The sequence below is a fragment of the Erinaceus europaeus genome, chromosome 3, assembly GCF_950295315.1.
Source record: "Erinaceus europaeus chromosome 3, mEriEur2.1, whole genome shotgun sequence".
Lineage (NCBI taxonomy): Eukaryota > Metazoa > Chordata > Mammalia > Eulipotyphla > Erinaceidae > Erinaceus > Erinaceus europaeus.
This window is the reverse complement of record NC_080164.1, coordinates 121,101,027-121,125,791: the sequence shown is the minus strand read 5'-3', so window position 1 is coordinate 121,125,791 and position 24,765 is coordinate 121,101,027. Positions and strand designations below refer to the sequence as shown.

Sequence of the window (24,765 nt, the reverse complement as noted above, 5' to 3'; positions counted from 1 at the left end):
TAATTTTGAGCCCTGTTCTTCCTCTCACACATTTGGCTTCCTGGGAAAGGTCTATGTGGCTAAAATATCCAGATGTCCTGAGTTAACCTTTGACAGAATTGGCTTATACCTCTTGTCCAATATTTACAACATTCATATCACTTTTCATTGCCTAAAATATACCAGTTTGAAGAATTTGTTGTGTGGCTACCCTGTCTGTGCAATTGAGAGGAAAGAGTATGTACCTGGTTCACTGGACTTTTCTGTATGGGTAATGGCACCAGCTGGAGGTCCACAGTTGCTGTGTCATTATCTACTCAATGGGCAAAACTTTAACTCCTTTTTCCTTTCTTTTCCCTCCTTCCTTTCTTCCTCTTTCTCTCCTTCCTTCCTTCCTTCCTTCCTTCCTTCCTTCCTTCCTTCCTTCCTTCCTTCCTTCCTCCTTTCCTCCCTCCCTCCCTCCCTTCTTTTTTTTCTTTTTTCTTTTTTAATCAGAACGCTGCTCAGCTTTGACTTCTCATGGTTCAGGGAACTGAAACTGGGACTTTGGAGCCTCAGGCACGAGTCTTTTAGCATAACCATTATGCTATCTCCCTTACCTTAGGGCAAAACTTTAAATAATATATCTGGTCATCTAGTACGTATGGAAAGAGAGATGGGCTGGATACAGATCTGCTCTAACTGTGGGTTTGTACCAGACTGGTCAACTGGTTAAAAGTTAGGAAATAATAAAATGGGAAGATTGATAGTCAGGTAGGCCATAGGGCAGTCTATTTTGGTAGACTTCTTCGAATGGGTTATAGTATTAATATATTTATATCTCATACTAATGTCAGGAAGAGAGAATCCACAGTAGAGGAAATTGTCAATAATTTTGACATTTCCTCCTGTGGGCAACCTTTAATTCCTTTCTCTGAACATCTTGATGATCTTCTTGAGCATGAACTCATGAGTCATTATTTGAGGTAACTGTGGTGTCAGGGGTAGGGACTCAAAGACATAATATAACCTTTTGTCAAAGTTGATCTCTTAACACTATTAATATTTTACTTATTGAGACAGAAACTGAGATGGAAGGGGGAGGGAAAGAGGGAGAGACACACTGCTTCATCACTTGTGAAGCCTCCCTCTGCTCCCTGCCTCAGTTGAGGACTAGGAACTTGAACCCAGCTCCTTGCACATGGTGGTGGTAACCTTTATCAGGGCAACAAGGCCATGTGCTGTCATAAATGCATGTTTTTCATTACAGAGGAACCAGATTGGCAGTGTGTGTGTGTGTGTGTGTGTGTGTGTGTGTGTTGGATGAAGAAAAATACAATTTCATTAGATGTAGGGACAACTCCATTCTTCGATTGTTACTGATGATGTTTTGCTAAGTTCTCTTTATGACAAAGATCAATAGAAATAGGAGAAAATTGCTGCTGATTCAGTAAATATTGGTCTGTGTACTTTATTTCATTTAGTTCTCACAATTTGTGAGTGGGTAGGGTTGTAATTTCATTATGGAAGTGAAGTCAGGATCAGAAGGGTGACATCTCACTTCCAAATATGCATAGAAGGGGCTGGTCAATGGCACAAATAGAAGAGTGCACACATTACAGTGTGCAAGGACCCAGGTTCAAGCCCCCAGTCCCCACCCGTGGGGGGGGAAGCTTCACAAGTGTCGAAGCAGTGCTGCAGATCTCTCTCTCTCTCTCTCTCTCTCTCTCTCTCCTCCTCCACTCTCAATTTCCCTCTATCTCTATCCAAAATAAAAAAAACAGAACAAACAAAAAACAAAGAACCATAGACAATTAAATGTGATGTCAAGGCCTAAATTCAGATCTATGTCTTTTTTCATAGCTGTTTTTTTGTTGATGATGCTGAGGTCCCACTACTTTGGGCTATCTTTTTTTTTTTTTTTTTTTTTCAGACTGAGTCAGAGTTAAAGAGACAGAAAGGGGGAGAGACAAGACAGCACTGAAGTTTCCTACAGTGTTGTGGGTGGGGAGGAAGCTAAAACCTAGGTTGTGTGCTTGGCCAAAGCAGGTGCCCTACCAGGTGAATTGACTTTGGCTTCTGCATGTCTGTCTTACTGTTCTGATTTTAGGAGTCTGTCTGGAATGCAAAGGTGGGCAACTGTTGGCAACTGAGGAGGCTGATTTCCTATCTTGTACCTTTGTCAGAATCACTAGGGAATGCAAATGGAAATTTAATCTCTAGGGCATGTGTGGTGAGCAGAGCTCAGCCTCCAGAAATGGAGACAGGTGGTGATTGCAGACTTTGCTGAGAATCTTGAAATATCCTAGGTAGGGAGGCATCTCTGGGCTTTTTTTCTGGGCTGCATCTTTAGAGTCTCCTTAGGTGACTCTAAAGGGGAGACTCAGATCTATGGATTCTAAAGCCTGGGACAATTTTGGAGGAGGTAGAGGGAATAGGGTAGAGGGCTACATTTCAGGGACAACTAAATCTGGCGTTGCAATATGTTTAGGTGTTTAGGAATTTATTTATTACAGTTCTGACTCACATCTCGTTTTGTATCAGGTTCCCGTCATTTTCTGGGTCTTCTGTTCCCAAATTATATTTCAGAGGAGTCAACTAATTCTCATACAGCACCCATGTGACTCTTCTTTTAAAATATTTATTTATTTTATTTTAATGAGAGAGAGATACAGAGGAAAAATATACATGGGCTAGGCTGGGGGGTGGGGAAGACCAGAGCACTGCTCAGCTCTGCTTTATGGTAGTGCTGGGGATTGAACCTGGGACCTGGGAACCTCAGGCATGATAGCCTTTCACATAACAATTATGCTATCTTCTCAGCCCCTGACTCTTCTTGTCATATGAAGAAACTTCCATTTCTTCCTCTTGAAGAATCTGCTGTCAATACTGTTCCGAGGAAACTTTCTGATTCCTCTCAGGCCCACTAATGCCTCTGAGATTAGGTACCTTGCTTCTGTGACTCCAGAGCAGTCTGTGCTTGGCTTTTTTTTTTTTTTTTCTAAATTAAATTTTAAAGAGAGAGAAATATAGAGAGGAAGATATAGAAAGATCAGAGCACTGCTCAGTTCTGGTTTATGGTGGTGCTGGGGATTGAATCTAGGGCCTCAGATCCTCAGGCATGAAAGTTTTTTTGTATAACCATTATGTTATCTCCCTAGTCTATTGACTTTTTTTTTAATAGCACTTTTCACATCTTTTGAGGTTGGTATATATTTTGCAAGACTATTGTGAGATAATATATGAAGTATTTGAGCTTGGCCCAGAGTGATTGCTTTTGTCATAAATATATAAGCTTGGAAGGAAGGAGCCTCATTTATGTAACACAATGCCTATAACAACTTTGGACACAGAGCAGACTTTTCATGACAGAATGAATGAACTGAATAAACTGGCTTACAGAATAGCAAGGGAAGGGGATGTGTATATTTTTCTTAACTACGTAGATACATATAAATAATAAGCACTATTCCTGGTATTTTTAGTGAGAAAAACGCTTTATTTAAAATAGGCTAGATATTTTCACTAGATTAAATCAAATACTCTACAAATGAGAATCTGAAATAAAAACAAAACAAAAAAAGAAAAAACAACCATGTAATACCAGTCAGGGACGTTCACCAATTCCTGTTTAATAATGTTTGGAGGAAATAACTTTGTAAATCTGAAGCTATGTGTCTTGGCCTAGGAAAGAACTTTCAAAGCAGTGTCACATTTCCTGGATATAACAGTGTCCTGCGTGTAAGAGAAATGCCATCATTGCCTGTGTAGACAGCAAGGTAATAGTGATTTTCAAATGCAGAGACCCTTAGACTTCTCTGATGTCATGAAATTATTTCTGAACCACAGAGAGAGTCAATATATTTTATTTGAATAGGAGGAAAGCAAGAAGGGAACCTGTGCTATTTCTAGCCACTTATATTTATTAATATATGCTTAACACTTTGAATGCCTTCTCTGCAGAAGGGTGATAACTGTTTTAGCAAAAAAGATACACTAGTAGGGCAAAGCAAGGGAGCTTGTGCATACAGAAAGGAGCTGCTATCCCTCTCCTCAGGGCTCCTGGAAGCGCCAAGCATCATGCATGACCTGGGGCTGCTCTTCCTTGTTTCCAGGCGTTGATGTTTCCTGAATGTCCATGGTTGTTGTGCTATCTGTGGTTGATTCCCCTTGGAGGTTCAGGGGTGTGGTCATATCAGCACCATAGGTTTCATAGACATCAGCTAATCCAGGGGTCATCAGAGGGTCAGCGGCTTCTGGGGTAATCTTGGATGGTTCTCTAATCAGTCCTGCAGGACCCATGGCCAGGCTGGGAATATTGTCCTTGGGGGAAGCAAGAAACCCTCCGAGGGCTTCAAGTGCTGCTGCCTCTTGAAAGAGAGCTGGGTTTTCAGGACTGAGCCGGTTTCTCTCAGGCAGGCGGGAGTGGTGAGGATCTCCTTCACCTTCTTTGCCTCCTTCTCCCTTCTCCTGACCTTTGGTTACAGCAGGGGTGTCAAATTCCACAGTGAAGTCCCCACCCTTGGGTGAATTCTGGTGCATCCTTCCAAAGTTGGGTCTCATTCCTCTAAATCCAGGAAACATGGCTCCGTAGGCCGTGGGGCCTTCTCTGCCTCCCTGCAAAAAAAAAAAAAAAAAAAAAAAAAAGGAAAAAAAATTACCAAAGTTGCCATTATCAGATTTTAGCTATACTTGCTCACATTCATCAAGACAACAAAACTAAATAACAAGGAACATAGATTTGGTTGACAGATTTTTTAAAGTATACTTTGTCACTTAACTATCTTTGAAATATAGGAGAAGGATGGTGTACTTTTGTTTTTTGGGCAGTGGGTGGGGAACAGGAGAGAATCCATTTTCCTGAGGGGAGGAGGCCCTTTGCCACAACTGGCTGGAAGGAGAAAAACAAAACTATAGACAAAAAAACAGTAGTTTAAATTTAAGAAAACTATTAAGACATTCAGGGAGATAGCATAATGGGTATGCAAAAGACTTCTCTGCCTGAGGCTCTGAGGTCTATGTTTTTATCCCCAGCATTACCATAAGCCAGAACTGAGCAGTGCTCTGGCTTCTGTGTCTCTGCCTCTTTCATCCATTAAAACAAACAAACAAACAAACAAATAAATAATTTTAAAAAGAACACCATATTTAGTTGAAATGGAGGACACCATCATCAAACAGAGACGGTCCATATCTACATTCGATGAAGGATGATTTAGAAGACTGTTAATATTAATTGTTTGTACTTTCAAATGGTTGAGTTAAACTTTATGCATGGTTTCCTTCTCTTCCTGTCTTCCTCCCTTTCTTTCCTTCTCTCTCCCCTATTTTTTAGGATGTACAAGAAAAAGGAATTTGATATCTCTGAAAGAACTGAAATATTTCCTGTGGGTAGTTCAAATTCTAGAGACAATTTTTCCTTTTTAAAATATTTATTTATTTATTCATTCCCTTTTGTTGCCCTTGTTGTCCTTTTTAAAAAAAAAATTTATTTATTTTCCCTTTTTGTTGCCTTTGTTGTTTTATTGTTGTTGTTATTGCTGTCATTGTTGTTGTATAGGACAGAGAGAAATGGAGAGAGGAGGGGAAGACAGAGAGGGGGAGAGAAAGATAGACACCTGCAGACCTGCTTCACCGCCTGTGGAGCGACTCCCCTACAGGTGGGGAGTTGAGGGATTGAACTGGGATCCTTACGCCAGTCTTGCGCTTTGCGCCATGTGCTGCTTTTTTTTTTTTTTTTTCAATTTCTTCTGTGAAGTAAAATTTTGGAACCAAAACATTAGACTCTTTATAGCAATCATGTGGGGCTTTGTGATCTGTGTACCTATATTGTCATTTCCTCACAACTTTGATGTTTAAAATTTGATCTTTGGTTTTCCCTTATGATTATTCTGGTCTTCCTAAAGGGTAGCAAAATATTTTCAAAATGAGGCCTCTTGTGGATAAATTAATTAATAAATCAGTATAAGATGATAATTAACACTTGAATATTTAACCAGTTGTGTGGGTGTTAGATATAACACTTTTCCCTCTTCTCTTTGTCCCAACTTTTTACTTCATCTCCTCAAGGGATAGCACTGGAAACCCCTGGGGGTTGGGTTAACTCCCATACCTGACCTTTCTCCCTCCCTTCTTTCTCCCCCTGACCTTTCTCCCTCCCTTCTTTCTCCCCCTGACCTTTCTCCCTCCCTTCTTTCTTCCTCTCTCTTTCTCTTTCTTTCTTTCTTTCTTTCTTTCTTTCTTTCTTTCTTTCTTTCTTTCTTTCTTTCTTTCTTCCTTCCTTCCTTCCTCTCTCTCTCTCTCTCTCTTTCTTTCTTTCTTTCTTTCTTTCTTTCTCTCCCTTCCTCCCTTCCCTCCCCCCCCCCCCTCTCTTTCTTTCTACCAGCTCAACTCTAGCTTCTGGGGTTTGAACATGGAACAGTTTGGTACCATAGTATGAAGGTCTTTCTGCACAACTACTATGCTCTCCTTCTTAACTCCCATTTTTTTCCCTCTCTCTTTTAGCTCTGTTACTTTAACACATAATTTGATACCAAATACTCTTGTATCTATCTTTTCCAATGATTACACTGTGGATTCCTTGAATAGGAACCTTATCTGATTTATCATGTCACCATAGTATCTTTGTATATTTACACACACATATAATATATATATTGAATATATATTCAACAATGTTGAGATGCCAGTCTTTTTTCAGTGGTAGGATTGGTGTGTATCTTATTAATTTGTTAGGATTACTAGCTGATAATGACATGCTAATGCAAGATATTTTTTGTTTTGCTTTGTGCTCAATCAGAGGTAACAGAAAATTGTGAGGGGGCACACTGGGTTAAGTGCACATAGTACCATGCTCAAGAACCCGTGTTTGAGCCCTGGCTCCCCATTTTCAGGGAGGAAGCTTCATGAGAGGTGGAGCAGGTCTGCAGATATCTATCTCTTTTCTTCTATATCTCCTTCTTCTCTCTCAATTTCTCTGTCTTATCTAATAAAATAGAAAGAAAAAAATGACTGCCAGGAGCAGAGGATTTGTAGTGTTAGCACCAAACCCCAGTGCTAAACCTGATGGAAAACAAAAATTGTGAGAAAAAAGAAAATTCTGAGGGAAAAGTCAAATGGCTTGAGTTCATTAATCTCACTTAAAAATTTTTATTTATTAATGAGAAAGATAGGAGAAGAGAGAGAGAGAGAACCAGACATCACTCTGGTACATATGCTGCCGGGGATTTTACTCAGAACCTCATGCTTGAGAGTCCAGAGCTTTATCAACTGCGCCACCTCCTGGATCCCTAATCTCACATTTTAAAGTTGTCATATGGATGGATAAGGATGATAGAGTAAGAATATACGTGAATTAATTTATTAATATACTTAACATTTTATAATTCTAAACTTGGTTTTTAATTTAAATATATTTTCAACTTGGTTAATGATATTTTCCCTTCTCATATTTTAATTTTGAGGCCCACCTGGTTTGCAGTGATATTGAATTTGTTGTAATGAGGGATTATATGGTCAGAGAAGGAGTGGGAACTCTGTAGCAATCATGTGTATCTTTTGTGATTGGATGTGTTTGCTATCTAGTGATGATGGCTTTACAAGATAAATTTCTCTTCTCCCCATATGAAGGAAACAGGACAAAGTCCTATGTTAGGATGGCTGTGACTCAGATAAGATGGTGTGGAAAAGTGTTGAAAATTTTGTGTACTGCATCATCAAAAGAAGCTTGCTTTTGCTATTGGAATGGAACGATCTGAGTTCCATGCTCCATATCCAGCTACTTCATAGGAAATATTGCATATAATTCAACATCTGTTATTGTTCTACTGACCACTATGGTAAGAGTTTGAAGACATTACTCACCGGCATTTCTTCTGAGCTCATGATGCCAAGTCTGCCAGGAGCATTCTGTTCAAAAGTAAATATTGTGTCATATTATGAAACAGCAGCCTTCAATTTGCTATTCAACACAGAATTAAAGGACACTGAGTTTTTCTTAAATTGTTGATACTAATGTTGCATCCAAGGGCAGAATAAACTGGAGGTGAGTCACTGAGTAAAGATAACTGACTTGGGTGGCTCAGATAAAAAGTTTATCTTTTCTTTAATGTCTGTGTGTGTCCCTAATTATCCCAATAGAAAGTGTAGCAGTGTGCCTCCTTACATTAAATATTAACTTATGCTTTCAGAGATTATGGGATATATTATGTGGAGCCTGGATTTTATATAATTTTAGTTCTCCCAATAACATTTAGTTTAAAATCATATTTTTATAGAAATGAACTTACCAATTGATTTGCTCCATAGGACATATAAAACATTCCGGGAAAGAGCTAAATATAAATACAATGATCATCACAAAATGCATTTTCCAATGGGAAAACTTTAAATTACAAAGAAATAGGATTAAAAAGCTTACAGAAGATGGCTTATTTTGTGGTACTGCTATTGGTCCCCGAGCTATCAAACGGGCTATTGGAAACAGCTGTAAATGGTAGAAAACAGAACAAATTATTCAGATCTATTTCAACACAGATGAACTTACTGTGAGAATACTTTCTGACAGCTATTTGAAATACATTTTCAGGTGGATTAGTATGAAAAATAATTATATGACATTTAAGAAGACAGTGAAACTTTTGGTCACACTTAATTTGAAGGGATAAATTAGGTTGTTTAAAAATTTCATTTCTCTTTCTTGTAATAAAGGAATTCCATGCCACCTCATCCCCCAGAACACATATCACTGAAATTTATACTTACAGATGTAATTTGTGGATCAGCAAAATCCATTTGTGGTAACTGCATCATAGGTAAATATTAGAATCACCGAACAGTCAAAATAGACAAAGTGAAGTGCATAGTCCCTGATTTGATTTTTGATAACAATAAAACAATCTAATTTTATTATTGGTACTTCAGAGTGTACCAGGTTGATCTGAATACTGGCTCCACCATTATTTTTTCAATAATACTAGGAAAAAATTTAAACTTTCAATGCATACCTTCTCTTTTTTAGTAAAAGGATAGCAATATCTATTTTTCTAGACTATTATCAAGATAATATCTCATTGAGATTAATACTTACAGATGGGCCTTGTGCATCAGCCAAATTCACTTTTGGTAGCTGTATTACAGATAAATATGTTAAAGTTAAGAGAGAGTAAGAATAGACAAAATGAACTGAATACTCTCTTATTTATGATTATGGTGAAACACTTTAGAATGAATTTTAGTTCCATTTAGTTTTGGGGGCGCAACCGAAGATATTCCAATAGCCTTTTCTTGACATAGCTCAAACCCAGGATTTGGGAATGGGGCAGATCAGTCACAGATTTACTGTATTCTGCAGAGCAGAAAGTAACAAATGAGCATACCAGTTTGGTTTGAATCTTGGCTCTGTCACTTAAATTTTGAGTAATACTAGGAATATTTTATAGCCTTTTGTATATGTCTTTTTTAAATATTTATTTTATTTATTTATTCCCTTTTGCTGCCCTTGTTGTTTTATTGTTGTAGTTATTGTTGTTGTCATTGTTGGATAGGACAGAGAGAAATGGAGAGAGGAGGGGAAGACAGAGAGGGGGAGAGAAAGATAGACACCTGCAGACCTGCTTCACCGCCTGTGAAGCGACTCTCCTGCAGGTGGGGAGCCGGGGTTCGAACCGGGATCCTTATGCCGGTCCTTGTGCTTTGCGCCACCTGCGCTTAACCCGCTGCGCTACAGCCCGACTCCCTTTTTTTTTTTTTTTTTTTTTTTAAGAATGACACTATCTACCTCTTTAGCATCTAGTCAACGTGGCAGCCCATTGAAATGGGTACTTACAGATGGGTCTTGTGGATCGGCAAACTCCATTCTTTGTAGCTGCATCACAGATAAATATTAAAATTACCAAACAATCTTTCATTGTATTTGTGATGATGATAAAATGGTCCAAAATTAATTTTCTTATTTTTACTACATCTCATAAGTGTATATCAAGTTGATTTGAACCCTAGCTTTACCACTATAGTTTGGTGTAAATACTGGGAAAAAAATTTTTAAACTTTTTAAAAATTGCTTTTCTTTTAAGAAATATTTTCTTTCAAAGTAAAGAAAAATATTTTCTTTACTTTGGATAGAAATAGAGAGAAGTTGAAAGAGAAAGGGGAGAATGAAAGGGAGAGAGTTGCAGCACTGCTTCACCACTCATGAAGCTTCCCCTCTGCAGGTGGGGACTGGGGGACTTGAACCCAGGCCCTTGCACACTGCAATGTATGCACTCAACTGGGTGCACCACCAACTGGCTCCAAAATTTTAACTTTTCAATGTATGTCCTCTTCTTTTTTAAAAAGGGTGACAATGTCCATCTTTCTAGGATTCTAGTCAATATGGTGTCTCATTGAGATTAATACTTACAGAAGGATCTTGTGGGTCAGTAAAATCCATTCTTGGTAGCTGCATTACAGATAAATATTAAAATTATCAGGCCACTGTTCATTGTATTTGTGATGATGATAAAACAATCTAAAATCAGTTTTCTTATTTTTACTATGGTTCTTCAGACTTTATCAATTTAACTTGAATTTTAGCTCTACCACTTTTTTGGGGTGCAAATCTGAGGAATTAAAAAATTTTTAAGTTATGTTTGGCTTCGTACGTTAACTCTCTTTTCAGTCACCAGGTTCCAGGTGTCATCAGGATGCCGGCCAGGCTTCCCTGGACTGAAGACCCCACCAATGTGTCCTGGAGCTCAGCTTCCCCAGAGACCCACCCTACTAGGGAAAGAGAGAGGCAGACTGGGAGTATGGACCGATCAGTCAACGCCCATGTTCAGCGGGGAAGCAATTACAGAAGCCAGACCTTCTACCTTCTGCATCCCACAATGACTCTGGGTCCATGCTCCCAGAGGGATGGAGAATGGGAAAGCTATCAGGGGAGGGGGTGGGATATGGAGAATGGGTGGTGGGAATTGTGTGGAATTGTACCCCTCCTACCCTATGGTTTTGTTAAGTAATACTTTCTTAAAGAATAAATAAAAAAAATTTTAAGTTAATTTAAAAAAAAATATTTTATTTATTTACTTATTTATTGTGGATAGAGATAGATGGAGAGATTGCTGCTTAGCCTTTTGGCTAAGATCAAGTGATAGAGACAGAGAGAAATAAAGGGGTAAGGGGAGACTGAAAGGGAGGAAGAGAGAGAGAGAGAGAGAGAGACACCTGAAACACTGCTTCACCACTCATGAAGCAGGTGGGGGTAGGGGGCTTGAACCCAGATCCTTGCACACTGCAATGTATGCACTCAACTGGTGCACCACTGCTTGGCTCCCAAATTTAAAATTTTCAATGTACACCTTCTTCTTATTTTTTTAAATAGTGATGGTATCTAACTTTCTAGGATTCTAGTCAATATGATGTCTCATTGAGATTAACACTTACAGAGGGATCTTGTGCATCAACAAAATCCATTCTTGGTAACTGTAACACAGATAAATATTAAAATTACAAGACAGAATAGACAAAGTGAACTGAATACTGTCTGATTATGATGAAACAGTCTAAAATGAATTTTCATGTGTATACTTCCATTTTGTTTTGGTGGTGCAATTCAAGATATTATAGCAGATTTTTATTTATTTATCTATTTTAAGTTAGTTAGGTTATTTATTTATTTATTGCCTCCAGGGTTACTGCTGGGGCTCAGTGCCTGCACTGCGAATCCACTGCTCCTGGAGGCCATTTATTTCCATTTTGTTGCCCTTGTTGTTACCCTTGTTGTTGTTGTTAATGTTATTGTTGCCATTGCTGTTGTTGTTGGATAGGTCAGAGAGAAATCGAGAGAGGAGGGGAAGACAGAGATGGGGAGAGAAAGACAGACACCTGTAGACCTGCTTCACAGCCTGTGAAGCGACCCCCCTGCAGGTGGGGAGCCGGGGGCTTGAAACAGGATCCTTACACTGGTCCTTGTGCTTTGCACCATGTGAGCTTAACTCATTGGGCTACTGCCCAGCCCCCTTTATTTATTTATTATTGGATAGAGACAGAAATTTAGGGCAGGGGTAGATAGAGGGAAGGAGACAGAGAGACATTTGCATTCCTATTTCATCACTCATGAAGCTTTCCTCCTGTAGGCAGAGTCCAGAGGCTTGAACCTGGGTCCTTGCACACTGTAATGTGAGCAGATAACCAGGTGCCTGGCCCCCTAAAACAGCCTTTTATTGACATGACTCAAGTACATGAGCTGAGAGATGGGGTAGGTCAATCATGAATTTGCTGTTTTTCAGAGTAGAATGCAACACACTTTGTAACCAGAGTGTGCCTGGTTGATTTGAATCCTGGATCTGCCATTTAATTTTTTGTGTAATGCTAGGATTAATTTTATAGTCTTCCTTCTCATGTATATCATTTCCCTTTTAAAAGGAAGATAATATTTACCTTTCTAGAATTGTAATCAAAATAGTAGCCCATTTAGATTTATACTTACAGATGGATCTTGTGGATCAGCAAAATCCATTCTTGGTAGCTGCATCATAGATAAAACTTAAAATTATCAAACAGTTAAACAATGTGAGCTAAATGCTCTTATTCGTAATTATATTAAAGCATTCTTTTAAAAATATTTATTTATTTATTTTCCCTCATTTTTATTGTTGTAGCTAGTGTTGTCGTTGTTGGATAGGACAGAGAGAAATGGAGAGAGGAGGGGAGACAGAGAGGGAGAGAAAGATAGACACCTGCAGACCTGCTTCACCTCTTGTGAAATGACTCCCCTGCAGGTGGGGAGCCTGAGGCTCGAACTGGGATCCTTACACGGGTCCTTGCACTTGGAGCCATGTGTGCTTAACCTGCTGTGCTACCTACTGCCTGACCCCATGTTAAAGCATTCTAAAATGAACTTCTCTGTTTTATTATTACTATTTCATAGTGTACCAGGTTGGTTTGAATCCTGGCTGTGTTATTTAATTTTTGCATCACACTAGGATAATTTGTAGTTTTCCTTCCAATGTATATCTTTTCCCTTTAAAAAAGGATGGCAACATCTACCTTTCTAGAATTGTAATTAAAATAGTAGCCCATTGAGATGTATACTTACAGATGGATCTTGTGGATCAGCAAAATCCATTCTTAGTAGCTGCATCATAGATAAAATTTAAAATTATCCAACAGTTAAACAGTGTGAACTGAATGCTCTTATTTATGATCATGTTAATGTATTATAAAATGAACTTCTCTTCTATTATTGCTATTTCAGGTTGGTTTCAATCCTGACTCTCTCATTTAATTTTTTTGCCTAGCACTAGGATAATTTTGTAATCTTCATTCCAATGTATAACTTTCCTCTTCAAAAAGGATGACAATATCTACCATTCTGGAATTGTAATCAATATTGTAGCCCATTGAGATTTATACTTACAGATGGATCTTGTGGATCAGCAAAATCCATTCTTGGTAGCTGCATCATAGATAAAACTTAAAATTATCAAGCAGTTAATGTGAACTGAATGCTCTTATTTGTGATTATGATAAAGCATTCTTAACTGATCTTCTCTGTTTCATTATTGCTATTTCATAGTTTACCAGGCTTGCTTGAATCCTGGCTCTGCCATTTAATTTTTGTGCAATAATAGGAATATTTTATAATCTCTAAGTGTTCTCCTTTTTTCCCCTCACAAAGGATAACAATATCCACCTTTATAAGATTGTAGTCAACATGATATGAGTCTTAAATAGTATCACTAGTTACATGAAACTTTCCTTTTCTGACTATTGGACTTCACATTATTTACAAAATATTTTTGCATAGGTTATCAGAGAAATAATGCAAAAGACAAGTTGAAGTGACAAGGGATCAGAGTCATCTCTTTGTTCTTCCAACAGTGGGAAAAAAAAAAATAGAATCCTGACTGGCTTCTCAGTCTGCCTTATTTCCTCTGTAAGCTTTCATATTTTTCAAATAAGAGACCAAGTCTTATAGCCACAGGGTCTTTTAGAATCCATGCTTCTAACGACAAAAGGTAGGAATGGGTGATTATGCTTTACTCCCGTGTGTCCACTGCTTAAAAACACATTGTGTTCTGCATGCATATTTCTGAAAGTTCTGAGTACTTGCTTTCTTTCTAGCTATTCTGATCTGATTCAGAGAAAGGGATTACCTCGGCTTCCTTCGGTGGTGTATCTGATGGTGCCACCTGCTGTTGAATCATTGGTCCCTCTGCTTGCTGCAAGGGTGGATGTCCCTGGTAAACCGGAAGCTGAGGCCCTCCTTTCTGGATTGTATTCTGGATGGCGGTTTCAACAGTGGGCAGGTGGAAAGGTTTCTGTCCTGGCTGGTGAGACTGCAGGGATGGCTGCGATGGGAGAGGTGGGGGATGCACAGGCAAAGAATATTCATACTGCAGAGAAATTTGAAAGGTGTGTCAGGAAGGGACTGCTCACTGAACTGTGGTGTCTAGAATTTGTAAAGCAAAAAGACTGGGGGAGCTTGCTACTTGGAAAGGAGTCTAGGGGACTTTTCTGGGAATTAGTTTCTATCAAGTCAGTGTTCCTTAGGAGGTCTTGTGCATGTCTGCCTCTGCTACTTCCTCTGGGACAATCACACTATTCAAGAAGATGGGGAACTGTGTAGACTTTCCTGTAGAATGAGTTTTCTTTTTTCCTTTGGGTTCGTATCACTGCTTCCATGCATCCCTATTTTACTCACTGGATTACAACTATTTTTTTTATTATAAATTTTTTTTTCTCCCCAGGTAACTGAGAGAGAAATATATGCCAAATTTATCTTTTAGCCTGACACACAGTAGACTACATATATCTGAGGTAATAAAAAGTGAATGGGTAATTAAATAAAATACCAAACATATTCCTGCACTACAGGCTTCCTTTTGGAAACAGTCATCAAGTGGAGAAAGAAGCATTAGTCTAATTTCCTGTCCCATAACATGTGGCTTGGCTGGCATACTACTAGCTGTGGGAAGTGCTAAGGAAATAAACATTGCTTTTAAGACAATTGTGTTTTGTTTCTCATCTTAAAAATTTCCTGTGAAGAATGAGTCCTTGCATTTGAACTCATCTGGAGGATTCCCATACTTGCAGGGGAGTCTCCCCAGTCACCACCTCTTCAACCACTGCTCTTCTCTAAACACCTATGACCTTTATTACTTCTACTTCACAGTTTAGCACTTTGTAATGTGCTACTTTGTCTTGTCTACACATCAACCATGGAATGTTGTGTGTCTTGGAGTCATTCTTATTTATTAGATTCTAAACTTTGAATTCACTTTATTTTAATTTCTTACTAGTGACTTAATAATGGTTTACAAGATGATAAGATTACAGGGGTATAATTCTGCACCACACCCACCACCAAATTGCCTCTTCTCTACTCCCACACTCACCAAATTTCTCACAAAGTTAGAAGTCATTTTTAAATATCTTCCTTTTCATTCTTTATAATTTTGTTTATGTATTTATTAGACACCTAATGAATAATGGCTAAATGATTGACATATTCCTTGACATTGGTAGAGTTCATGATACTTTAGCCAGGATGGTTGGTATTATTTTAAATGTGCCTTTGAATAATATGTTAGGGCATCTTGATTAAAAGGAAATATACTCAGAATACAGCCTGATTATTTATTGTCATTACTGATATCTTTAACATGAGTCTCTTATTTGGGAGACCATATGCCCCTATTTGAAATAAATATACAATGTGTTAGATTTTCCAAATTAATTTTAGGTTTTGATTTTATTGTTATCTGAGTAACTTTTTGTTCACTATCATTATTAACTTGTGGGTAGTCTATGACAATGTGGAAAAGGCAAGAAGAGGAAGATTTTAAAGCCTGAGTTTCAAATGTATTGATAAGGCAATTAACTTACCTGTTGAGTTTCATGCTCTCTTGGTCTCATCCATGGGAAAGAAGGATTCGGTGGGAGAAGGCCATTCATCCACAGTGAATTAAATGATTTCCCAAAACCAAATCTTGAATACTAAAGACATGGGTGAGAAAACTCATGTTTATATTTCAGTATAGCTTCAATTTGATTCTTTCTTTCTCTCCTTCCTTCCTTCCTCCCTTTCGGCTCTCTTTCTCTCTTTTTTTATGTACAGCAAATCTAGAGGCAGCAAAGGTGAAGGTGATGCTGGTTTACTTGAAATGGTAAGTGCTTTCTTCCAACAGAATTGTATTTCATTCTGAGTCAGACTGTAATGTGCTCCAAAACTTGTTTGTGGTTTAATTTCTTAAGCACTTATATTTTCCTCAGTATAATAAAATGAATAATACAAAAATAATTTTTCCTACTCAAGAAAATTATTATTGCTTTTATTTTCCTTTATTATCCCATCTCAGGATCTTGCTTTAGGTCATCTCATTATGTCTTTGTTCTCCAAGTGTTTTGGGTATGGTCTAATCACAAACAAATTTTATTAATGATAATGATGCTTCTAATGTTACTAGGGGAGGTTGTTTTGGGATAAGTTGAGTCTGAAAAAATTTTGAAGTTCTCAGGAGTTATAGCTAAACAGGAAACATGCTATAGCTATTATGAACCCCTCATATGAATGCTTATAACTCTACTCTTTACAGTGAAGAATATTTGACAGTAACCTTACCTGAGAAAGCATGTTTAATCCCTGCAAACTTCCCAATTGTCTCATTGTCTGTTAGGAAAAAAAGTGAGTTGTTTACTACATGTGTTCCTTTTCTGTGTGACACAACTGACTTCTCATCATATGGCACTAATAGGAAAAAGCTTGAGTGCTTTGAATTGAGTTTATGGCAGAAACTAAGAAAACAAATTACTTAGTGAAAATTTATATAATACAGATATTTATAACTTCAAGTTACCATGATATGATTTAATTTTGAAAAGTCTTTGAGAAGTGTGAAACATTGTAAGTATACTGATAAGTCAGAATTTTCTATTGGTATGTTCAGACATTTCTGTTTTGCTAAGATTTGTGAAACAGATTGTGTATAGTAATGAGAACTATATTAAGACAGATATAAGTTATGCAGCAGACAATATAGTACAATGATAGTGCTATTACAGGGGTTCTTATGAACAACGACATTTTATAAGGTGAAATTTCTTAATGAGAACTTTATCATGTAAAATACTGTAAGGAGGGACACTATGAATTTAGAATAATGTTTTAATACAATAATTGTATCAGCATATATATATATATATATATATATATATTAAAGGTTCTGATGGATGAAAAAGCTGTGAAACTGCAGTAAAATTTGTTTTTTCTTTTAATATTTATTTATTCACTTTTGCTGCCCTTGTTTTATTGTTGTAGTTATTATTGTTGTTATTGATGCCATTGTTGTTGGATAGGACAGAGAAATGGAGAGAGGAGGGGAAGAAAGGGGGGAGAGAAAGATAGACACCTGCAGACCTGCTTCACCGCCTGTGAAGTGACTCCCCTGCAGGTGGGGATCTGGGGGCTTGAACCGGTATCCTTATGCTGATCCTTGCGCTTTGCACCACGTGTGCTTAACCTGCTGCGTTACCGCCAGACTCCCAGTAAAATTTTAAGATGGAGTTCTAGCTTCACAGAATTCTAGCTTAGATGTCACAGGCTTCTATAAGATTGCGTAAAAGGGTACCCTCTGTATTCTAAGAAACCAGAGAAACAGTTCACTGTTTTTCTCCTGCCTAGGATGTAACAATGTGAAGATTATATGTAAAAACTCCTACAATACATACCTCAAGGCTCAGACTGGCCATGCCTGGCATCCCAGGCTGCTTAGGAAACACCTAAATGAAAATAAAAGTAATTTGAGTTCTTTTTGCTAAGAAACTCCCTTGCAAACAGAAAAGAGAAAACAACCTCAGTCCATCCAGAAGGGTTAGTGGAGAAGCCACAATGCTGATAACAGAAATAACTTGAACTTTTGGACAGATAAAGAGTAATTTAGGGAATTAACATAATGCTTAATAGTTTGCTCCAATATGAATCATAGCCTCCTCACTGAATCTTAATGCTGTTAATGTTGCTTCAGAAGCCAAAAAATTAAAAGCTACATAGAAAATAAATAAGGGGCTAGGTGGTAGCACAACTGGTTGAGCGCACATGTTGCAATGTGTAAAGACCCAGATTCGAGTCCCCAGTCCTCACCCGCAGGGGGAAAGCTTTGCAACTGGTAAAGCAGTGTTGCAGGTGTCTCTCTGTCTCTCTCCTATCTCTATCATCCCCTTCCTTCTCAATTTCTGGCTGTCTCTATCCAATAAATAAATAAACAGGTAATAAAATTAAAAAAAGAAAATAAATAAGTAAAATAAAGTAACAAAATGAAAACCTTTCCAGGTGAGCTATTACGCTGGGCTTTCTCACTTTTATGTAAGTAAAATCTTACCCTCTAAGTCATGGTGTGGATTTCTCCAAATAAAAATGGATAGAGAGGAAGGACAGCAAATTGTCTCAGACAGATTCAATTATACAGCAAACTGCATTTTAATTTGTTTTTTTTTTTTCCTCCAAGAACAATGCTCAGCCCTGGCTTATGGTGAGGGCGATTGAACCATGGACCTCAGAGACTCAGATCTTAGTCTCTTTGCATAACTATTATGCTATCTTTCCTGCCCAAGTATACTTTACTTTCTGTCTACTCAAAATCATGCATTAGAGAACACGATTCACATAAATGTGTACAGACAGAGACATATTTCTTGTGCCAGAATTAAAGGAGAACAATTTATTTGACAGGTAGTCAGCTGGCAATCATAAGCACCTGCTCTGGTGGACTGATTGACACAGGTATGGATCCTTCAGGGTTCCAAGGGTGTTAAGATAATAGATTGACAGTAGGTGGTCGGTGCTCATCCTAATGTAAGTATCATATAAGATAAGGTAGGTGACAGTTTCAAGTTTTATTTCATTTAAAATTCATGTTGAATGATGGGATAGAAACTATTTTTATTTGTAGCACTGAGATTTTCATACCTTCTTGAAAAACACTTAAACTCAAGCATCTAACCCTTTTTCTCAAGAACTACATTTGTATGAGAGCTTTTCAATTTATGATTAAATGGATCAACTGTGGGATTATTCCCTTAATAATGAGATATATGTGATTTTTTTTTTGCCTCCAGGGTTATTACTGGGGCTTGTGCCTACACTACAAATCCAGTGCTCCTGGAGGCTGTTTTTCCCATGTTGTCGCCATTGTTTTTATTGCTGATGTTATTGTTATTGTTGTTGTTGGATAGGACAGAGAGAAATGGAGAGAAGAGAAGAAGATAGAGGGGGGGAGAGAAAGATAGACATTTGCACACCTGCCTTACTGCTTGTGAAGCGATCCCCTGCAGGTAGGGAGCCGGGGGCTCGAACTGGGATCTTTATACTAGTCCTTGTGTTTCGTGCCATGTGCGCTCAACCCTCTGTGCTACCGCCTGGACCCCTATATGTAAAACTTTTTAAAAATAATTTTAGAGACATTTTCTCTCTCTGTTTTGGTTTTATAGTGGTAGCCAGTAGTTGATATTAAAACTGTTCTGTAGTATTGCGGAGACCACACATTTTTTTTTTTTTTGCCTCCAGGGTTATCACTGGTGCTCACTGTGAGTCTACATTATGAATCCACTGCTGGTGGCCATTTTTTCAATTTTATTGGGTAGGACAGAGAAAAACTGAGAAGGGAGAGGTAGAGAGATAGAGAGATGAGGGGATGATAGATACAAGCAAGCCTGCTTCACCACTCGTGAAATGGACTTCCTGCAGGTGGGGAATGGGCATTCAAACCTGAATCCTTGATCTAAGTACCATATATGTTTAACCAGGTGCGCCACCACCCAGCCCCCCAAAATCTATCTTCATATGAATTAAACAAGACTTATACATTTTCCTTAGGCTATTTAAAATATATTTTTCATATTGAAAGATTATATTTGACTTATCATTCTTTGCAGTGTAAGACTACCATCTCAGCAATTATGACTTCCAGCTCGGTCTGTATAAGATTAGTGGGTTAATTTAGTTGAGTCCATACAATGTCTATTACTCCCTCCCCCCCAAAGAGTCTGACTTACCGGTACTGCGGAACACATTTCCAGGAGGTACAGGATCAATATCAGGTCTTTCATTTTGAAAAGTGGATCTGAAACAGAGTTGCATTGGAGAATCAAATCAAATGAACTTGTATTTCAGAGTGGTTAGAAGATAATAGTTTAAATGAACAAACTCTGTTCTTCGGAAACAAAGAATGGCTAACTATCACTGAAATGCTGATTTACCTTTGTAAATTTTTGGAAAAGAGTTGACAAGCAATTAAACAATGCCTAAATATTTGCATGTTGAATTGTTCTGTAACTGAAATGAAAATGTAGGAACAGCCTTCATGCATATTTCTTAAATGGTGAGTTTCATTTTGCCAAATAAACTATAGAATTAAAAATTCTGTTCACTGTGTAAAATTTGTGCTGTTCATTATTAGTCACAGTAGTTTATACTTTGCTTCTCTCCAGTGCAAAATTTAAAATGCACTTGAAGTATAATGCAACCAACAATCACTCACAACAAACCTTTATTTGTTGACATATGGAGTATAGCAGACTTTGTTCAAGTTATTTAGATAACTGTGCCAAAACTTAATTTTCCAATAATAAGAAACTGAATATCTTTGTTTCTTTTGAAATCAGTGGAAAATAAGTCTTAAATGTTTTTTTTCTCTTTACAGAATGAATTATTTAAAAAAAAATGTAGTCTGTAAGTTAAAGTGATGGCACAGAGAGATCAGTCTAGTCAAGAAATGTGCTCATCTTTTGAAACGTTTTAAAGTAGGCGCTGTCACTAATAATTACACATATGCTTTCTCTTAGCTGGAAGGGTTTTAGGCATGTGTTCTCTAGAACACGACAGTGTTTTATAATAAACTTCAGTTTTTGGTGACAAGTGAAGATAAATTCTCTTTATAAGAGAGGCCTGGAGATAGAAAAAAAGAACTTACAGGAATCACATGGAAATCATAAAATCACATTTTACCTTCAATGCTGGCATGCACTGTGTTCTCAGGGCCTGGTGATGCCAACCAAGATAGTTCTAAGAAAAGAAGATTGAAAGTTTTTTCGGACTGTGCCTAGGACTTGCTCTGTACCTCTCATTCAGGCAAGACCTGAAACCCTTATTTAAAGTGCCAATCCACCAATCAAAGTGAAGCAAAATGAGATTGCTCCTGCAATTAGCCCACACCCTTTTATTGCATGCGAGTACATTGGCCCGGTAGAATCTCATCATTTTTAATTGTAACTCAGGCCCTGTATTTATTCCGAGAACTCGATTATAGGAAAGGTAGTAAAGGAATAATGAACACAAACTCTGAAGACAATCATTTTGGTGGGCTGGGGGGTACTATATGCAAAATAGGTGTGAAATAAACCATTATTTGCTTTGTATGTTTTTTTTTTTTAATCTGCAGTTCCCAGTGCAAACATTATCAAGTTTTTGGTATTTATGTTTATTGTGGTAACAATAACTTCCTCCCTCTCCCTCCCCCCTAACCTTCCTCCCCCTCTACCCCCCCCCATACACCCAATCTAGAAGGAAACACTAAGATAACTGCTGGGTTTGAGTTGGAGGGTGAAGATATTAAACAATGAATGCTTTCTTTTTCTCCCCTCCCTGTTTTGTTTCTTTACATCACATATTGAATGAGGTCATTTCTGTGTTTGTCTTTTCCTAATTTATTGAATTTACCACAACCCCCTGCAATCCAACGCATGATGTCACAAAAGACAACAATATTATCTTTTCTTGTAGCTGAGAAGTATCATATCATGCTGTCTAGATGTACCACAATGGAAGTTTGTACATTTTTGACCACCCTTATCTAACACAAACCCTCTTTGCTAGCTATAAATATGATCTTTTTTTTCCAATGAGTTTGATCTGCTTTTTTAAAATCAGAATTTCCTATGTATTTTTACCTAGATATTTTCATATCTGAATGTAATAGACCAGAGAGAGTTTAATTTTTTGCAAGAGGTTTCAGTGGAGCCTTCTGAAAGAATCACTTCAGGCAATATCCCTTTTTTGGGGCAAAGGACCTAAATAAGTATATTGGAGAAGGAAGAATATGGGATGATCTCATTCATAGAAGTTGAAAAATAAGAACAGAAGGGAAAACACAAAACAGAACTTGGACTTGGAGTTGGTGTATTGCATCAAAGTAAAAGACTCTGGGGTGTGGCGGAGGGGACACGTCCTGGAACATGATGGCAGAGGAGGACTTAGTGGGGGTTGAAGGGAAGTGTGGAAAACTGAGAAATATTACACATGTACGAACAACTGTATTTTACTATTGACTGTCAACCATTAATCTCCCCAATAAAGAAAAAAAAAGTATATTGTCCATGAATGAATAAAATTGGCAGTCACACACCAGTTCATCCTTTGGGTAGACCCACTTTCAAACATTTAGTATCAAGTTAGGTTAGTAAATCATCTTTGTGCCTGTTAGTATGCTAACATCAACATGGGTGGGTTTTTCTCCATGAGCAGTTACAAGCCTGTTGGATGTGTATTGAATAACCACTTTTGTTGCTTCTCTGCCCCCTCCTTGTCTTTCCAGAGGTGTGATCTCAGAGGTGGTAGAAATGAGCATTTAAGATTAGTTTCTTCAGAAGGGATGAGTCAGTATATACTTTAGGGAAGTAGGGATCATGTCAATTATAGGAAACACTGAGACAACTAATATTTTGGGAGAAAGACATCCCTACAACTCAGTGAAGGTTAAACTCTTTAAATAATGTTATCTGGGAACCTGCCCCAGAAAAAACACCATTTCCCATTACAACATAATCATTTAAAAATATGTTATTATGGGGGTCGGGCGGTGGCGCAGTGGGTTAAGCGCACGTGGCGCAAAGCGCAGGGACTGGCGTAAGGATCCCGGTTCGAGCCCCCGGCTCCCCACCTGCAGGGGAGTCGCTTCACGGGCGGTGAAGCAGGTCTGCAGGTGTCTATCTTTCTCTCCCCCTCTTTCTGTCTTCCCCTCCTCTCTCCATTTCTCTCTGTCCTATCCAACAACAAAACAACGTCAACAATGGCAATAATAACCGCAAGAGGCTGCAACAACTAGGGCAACAAAAAGGGGGAAAAATGGCCTCCAGGAGCGGTGGATTCATGGTACAGGCACCGAGCCCAGCAATAACCCTGGAGGAAAAAAAAAGTTATTATTTATTTTATATTAACGGGAAATACAGAGAGAAAGACAGAGAAAGATCAGAGCACTGCTTAGCAATAGCTTAGGTGGTACTGGGGATTGAACCTGGGACTTCAGGGCCTCAGGCATGAGAGTCTTTTGGGCAGTTTCTCCAGCCCAACAGAACCATTTTTAGCATGCAAAGAAATAAGGAATGTGGATCTTCCATCTTCTGCACTCCCCAAAGAACTTTCATCCATACTCTCAGAGGAATAATGAACAGGGAAGCTTCCAATGGAGGGAATGAGATAGGGAGTTCTGATGGTATGAACTGTGTGGAATTGTACCCTTGTTATCTTACTATTTTTTAATTGTTATTAAACCCCTATTAAAGAAAAGAAAGGCAGAGAAAACAGGACTGTAGGAAAACAGGCAAATATATATATTTGTCATCCCATATCTGTGATGTTGGGAGAACTAATGTAGCTTCCATTGGAGGGAGAGGGGACACAGAACTCTGGTGGTGGGAATGGTGTGGAATTGTACTCCTGTTATAATTAAAAAATATATTTTTATTATCTTTAGTTATTGGAAAGTAATAGCCAGGTGGTCCGGGAGGTGGTGCAATGGATAAAGCATTAGACTCTCAAGTATAAGGTCCCGAGTTCAATCCCTGGAGCATATGTACCAGAGTGATGTCTGGTTATGTCTCTCTCTCTCTCTTCCTATCTTTTTCACTAATGAATAAATAAAATCTTAAAAATAAAGAAAGTAACAGCCAGAAATAGAGAAGACAGAGGGAAATAGAGAGAGAAAGAGGCAGAGAGACACCTGCAACACTGCTTCACCACTTGCAAAGCTTTCCCCCTGAAGATGGGGACAGGGGACTTGAACCTGGGCCCTTGCACATTGTAGCATGTACACTCAACCAGGTGTGCCATCACTTGGCTCCTTGGTTTATAATTTTGTAAATCAATATTAAATCACTAATAAAAATTTAGAAAAAGGAAATAAGGAATATGGACATGTTTTATAAATATCAAAGTGTTATTGAAATGACAACAAGCATGTTTTTTTCCTTCTCTCACTCTTTCCTTCTCTAGCTCTATTCAGTCCTGCTCTGTGCTTTTCAAGCTCCATCATTTCTTTGAGATTCAGTTTCTTTCTCTGTAATAAAAAGATGATCATTTTCTATATTACATGCTTGTTTTGGTGATTTGTTAAGAAGAAGAAGATGCAGCACTGTATACAGTGGGTATTCAATAATTGAATCAGGTAACTTTTTTTTGGGAGAAACTCCATGAAACAGGGAACCACAAAGGAAGTTAATTCCAGGAGTTTTACAAAAGGTGGAGGACTGAACTAATGGAAAGTCCCTCCCCCTAAATGGAAGTTGATTCTGAATCCATGGAATTAAGCCTCCCAGTTGACTGCTAAGCAGGGAAATGGTTTGTATGTGTGCTTTTCTGGTTTATGAAGATGATCAGGAAGCTCTGATAATAATATTTTAGTTTGATATGTATGTTCTGTTTGCTCTTATGCCAAATCTAATATATGTTTTGTTGATGCTACTTTTAAAAAAAAGACATATGTATTTATTTGTGAAGGTGGAGGAGGAGGGGGAGGAAGGAGAGGTGGAGGAGGAGGAAAGAAACTGAGCAACACA

The 24,765-nt window shown here is 38.1% G+C and overlaps 1 protein-coding gene and 1 long non-coding RNA gene across 2 annotated transcripts in view; both read right to left on the bottom strand.

The window, feature by feature from the left end:
• Positions 1-3,266: 3,266 nt before the first annotated feature.
• AMBN (ameloblastin) overlaps positions 3,267-24,765 on the bottom strand; it is a 56,803-nt gene continuing 35,304 nt past the window's right edge. The window contains exons 2-12 of the mRNA XM_060188455.1: positions 19,990-20,057; positions 17,668-17,718; positions 15,826-15,936; positions 14,094-14,333; positions 13,355-13,393; positions 12,425-12,463; positions 8,722-8,760; positions 8,378-8,443; positions 8,247-8,291; positions 7,822-7,866; positions 3,267-4,575 (exon numbers count right to left, since the gene is read on the bottom strand). Of these exons, the coding sequence (XP_060044438.1) occupies positions 4,012-4,575; positions 7,822-7,866; positions 8,247-8,291; positions 8,378-8,443; positions 8,722-8,760; positions 12,425-12,463; positions 13,355-13,393; positions 14,094-14,333; positions 15,826-15,936; positions 17,668-17,718; positions 19,990-20,057 (1,307 nt within the window). The 3' untranslated portion in view covers positions 3,267-4,011. The remainder of the gene's footprint in view (positions 4,576-7,821; positions 7,867-8,246; positions 8,292-8,377; positions 8,444-8,721; positions 8,761-12,424; positions 12,464-13,354; positions 13,394-14,093; positions 14,334-15,825; positions 15,937-17,667; positions 17,719-19,989; positions 20,058-24,765) is intronic.
• Positions 9,044-11,418, bottom strand: LOC132537699 (uncharacterized). Its single transcript, XR_009549160.1, has 4 exons — positions 11,380-11,418; positions 10,358-10,396; positions 9,785-9,823; positions 9,044-9,085 (listed from the first exon to the last, which is right to left on the bottom strand). It is a non-coding gene; the product is annotated as an uncharacterized LOC132537699 (long non-coding RNA).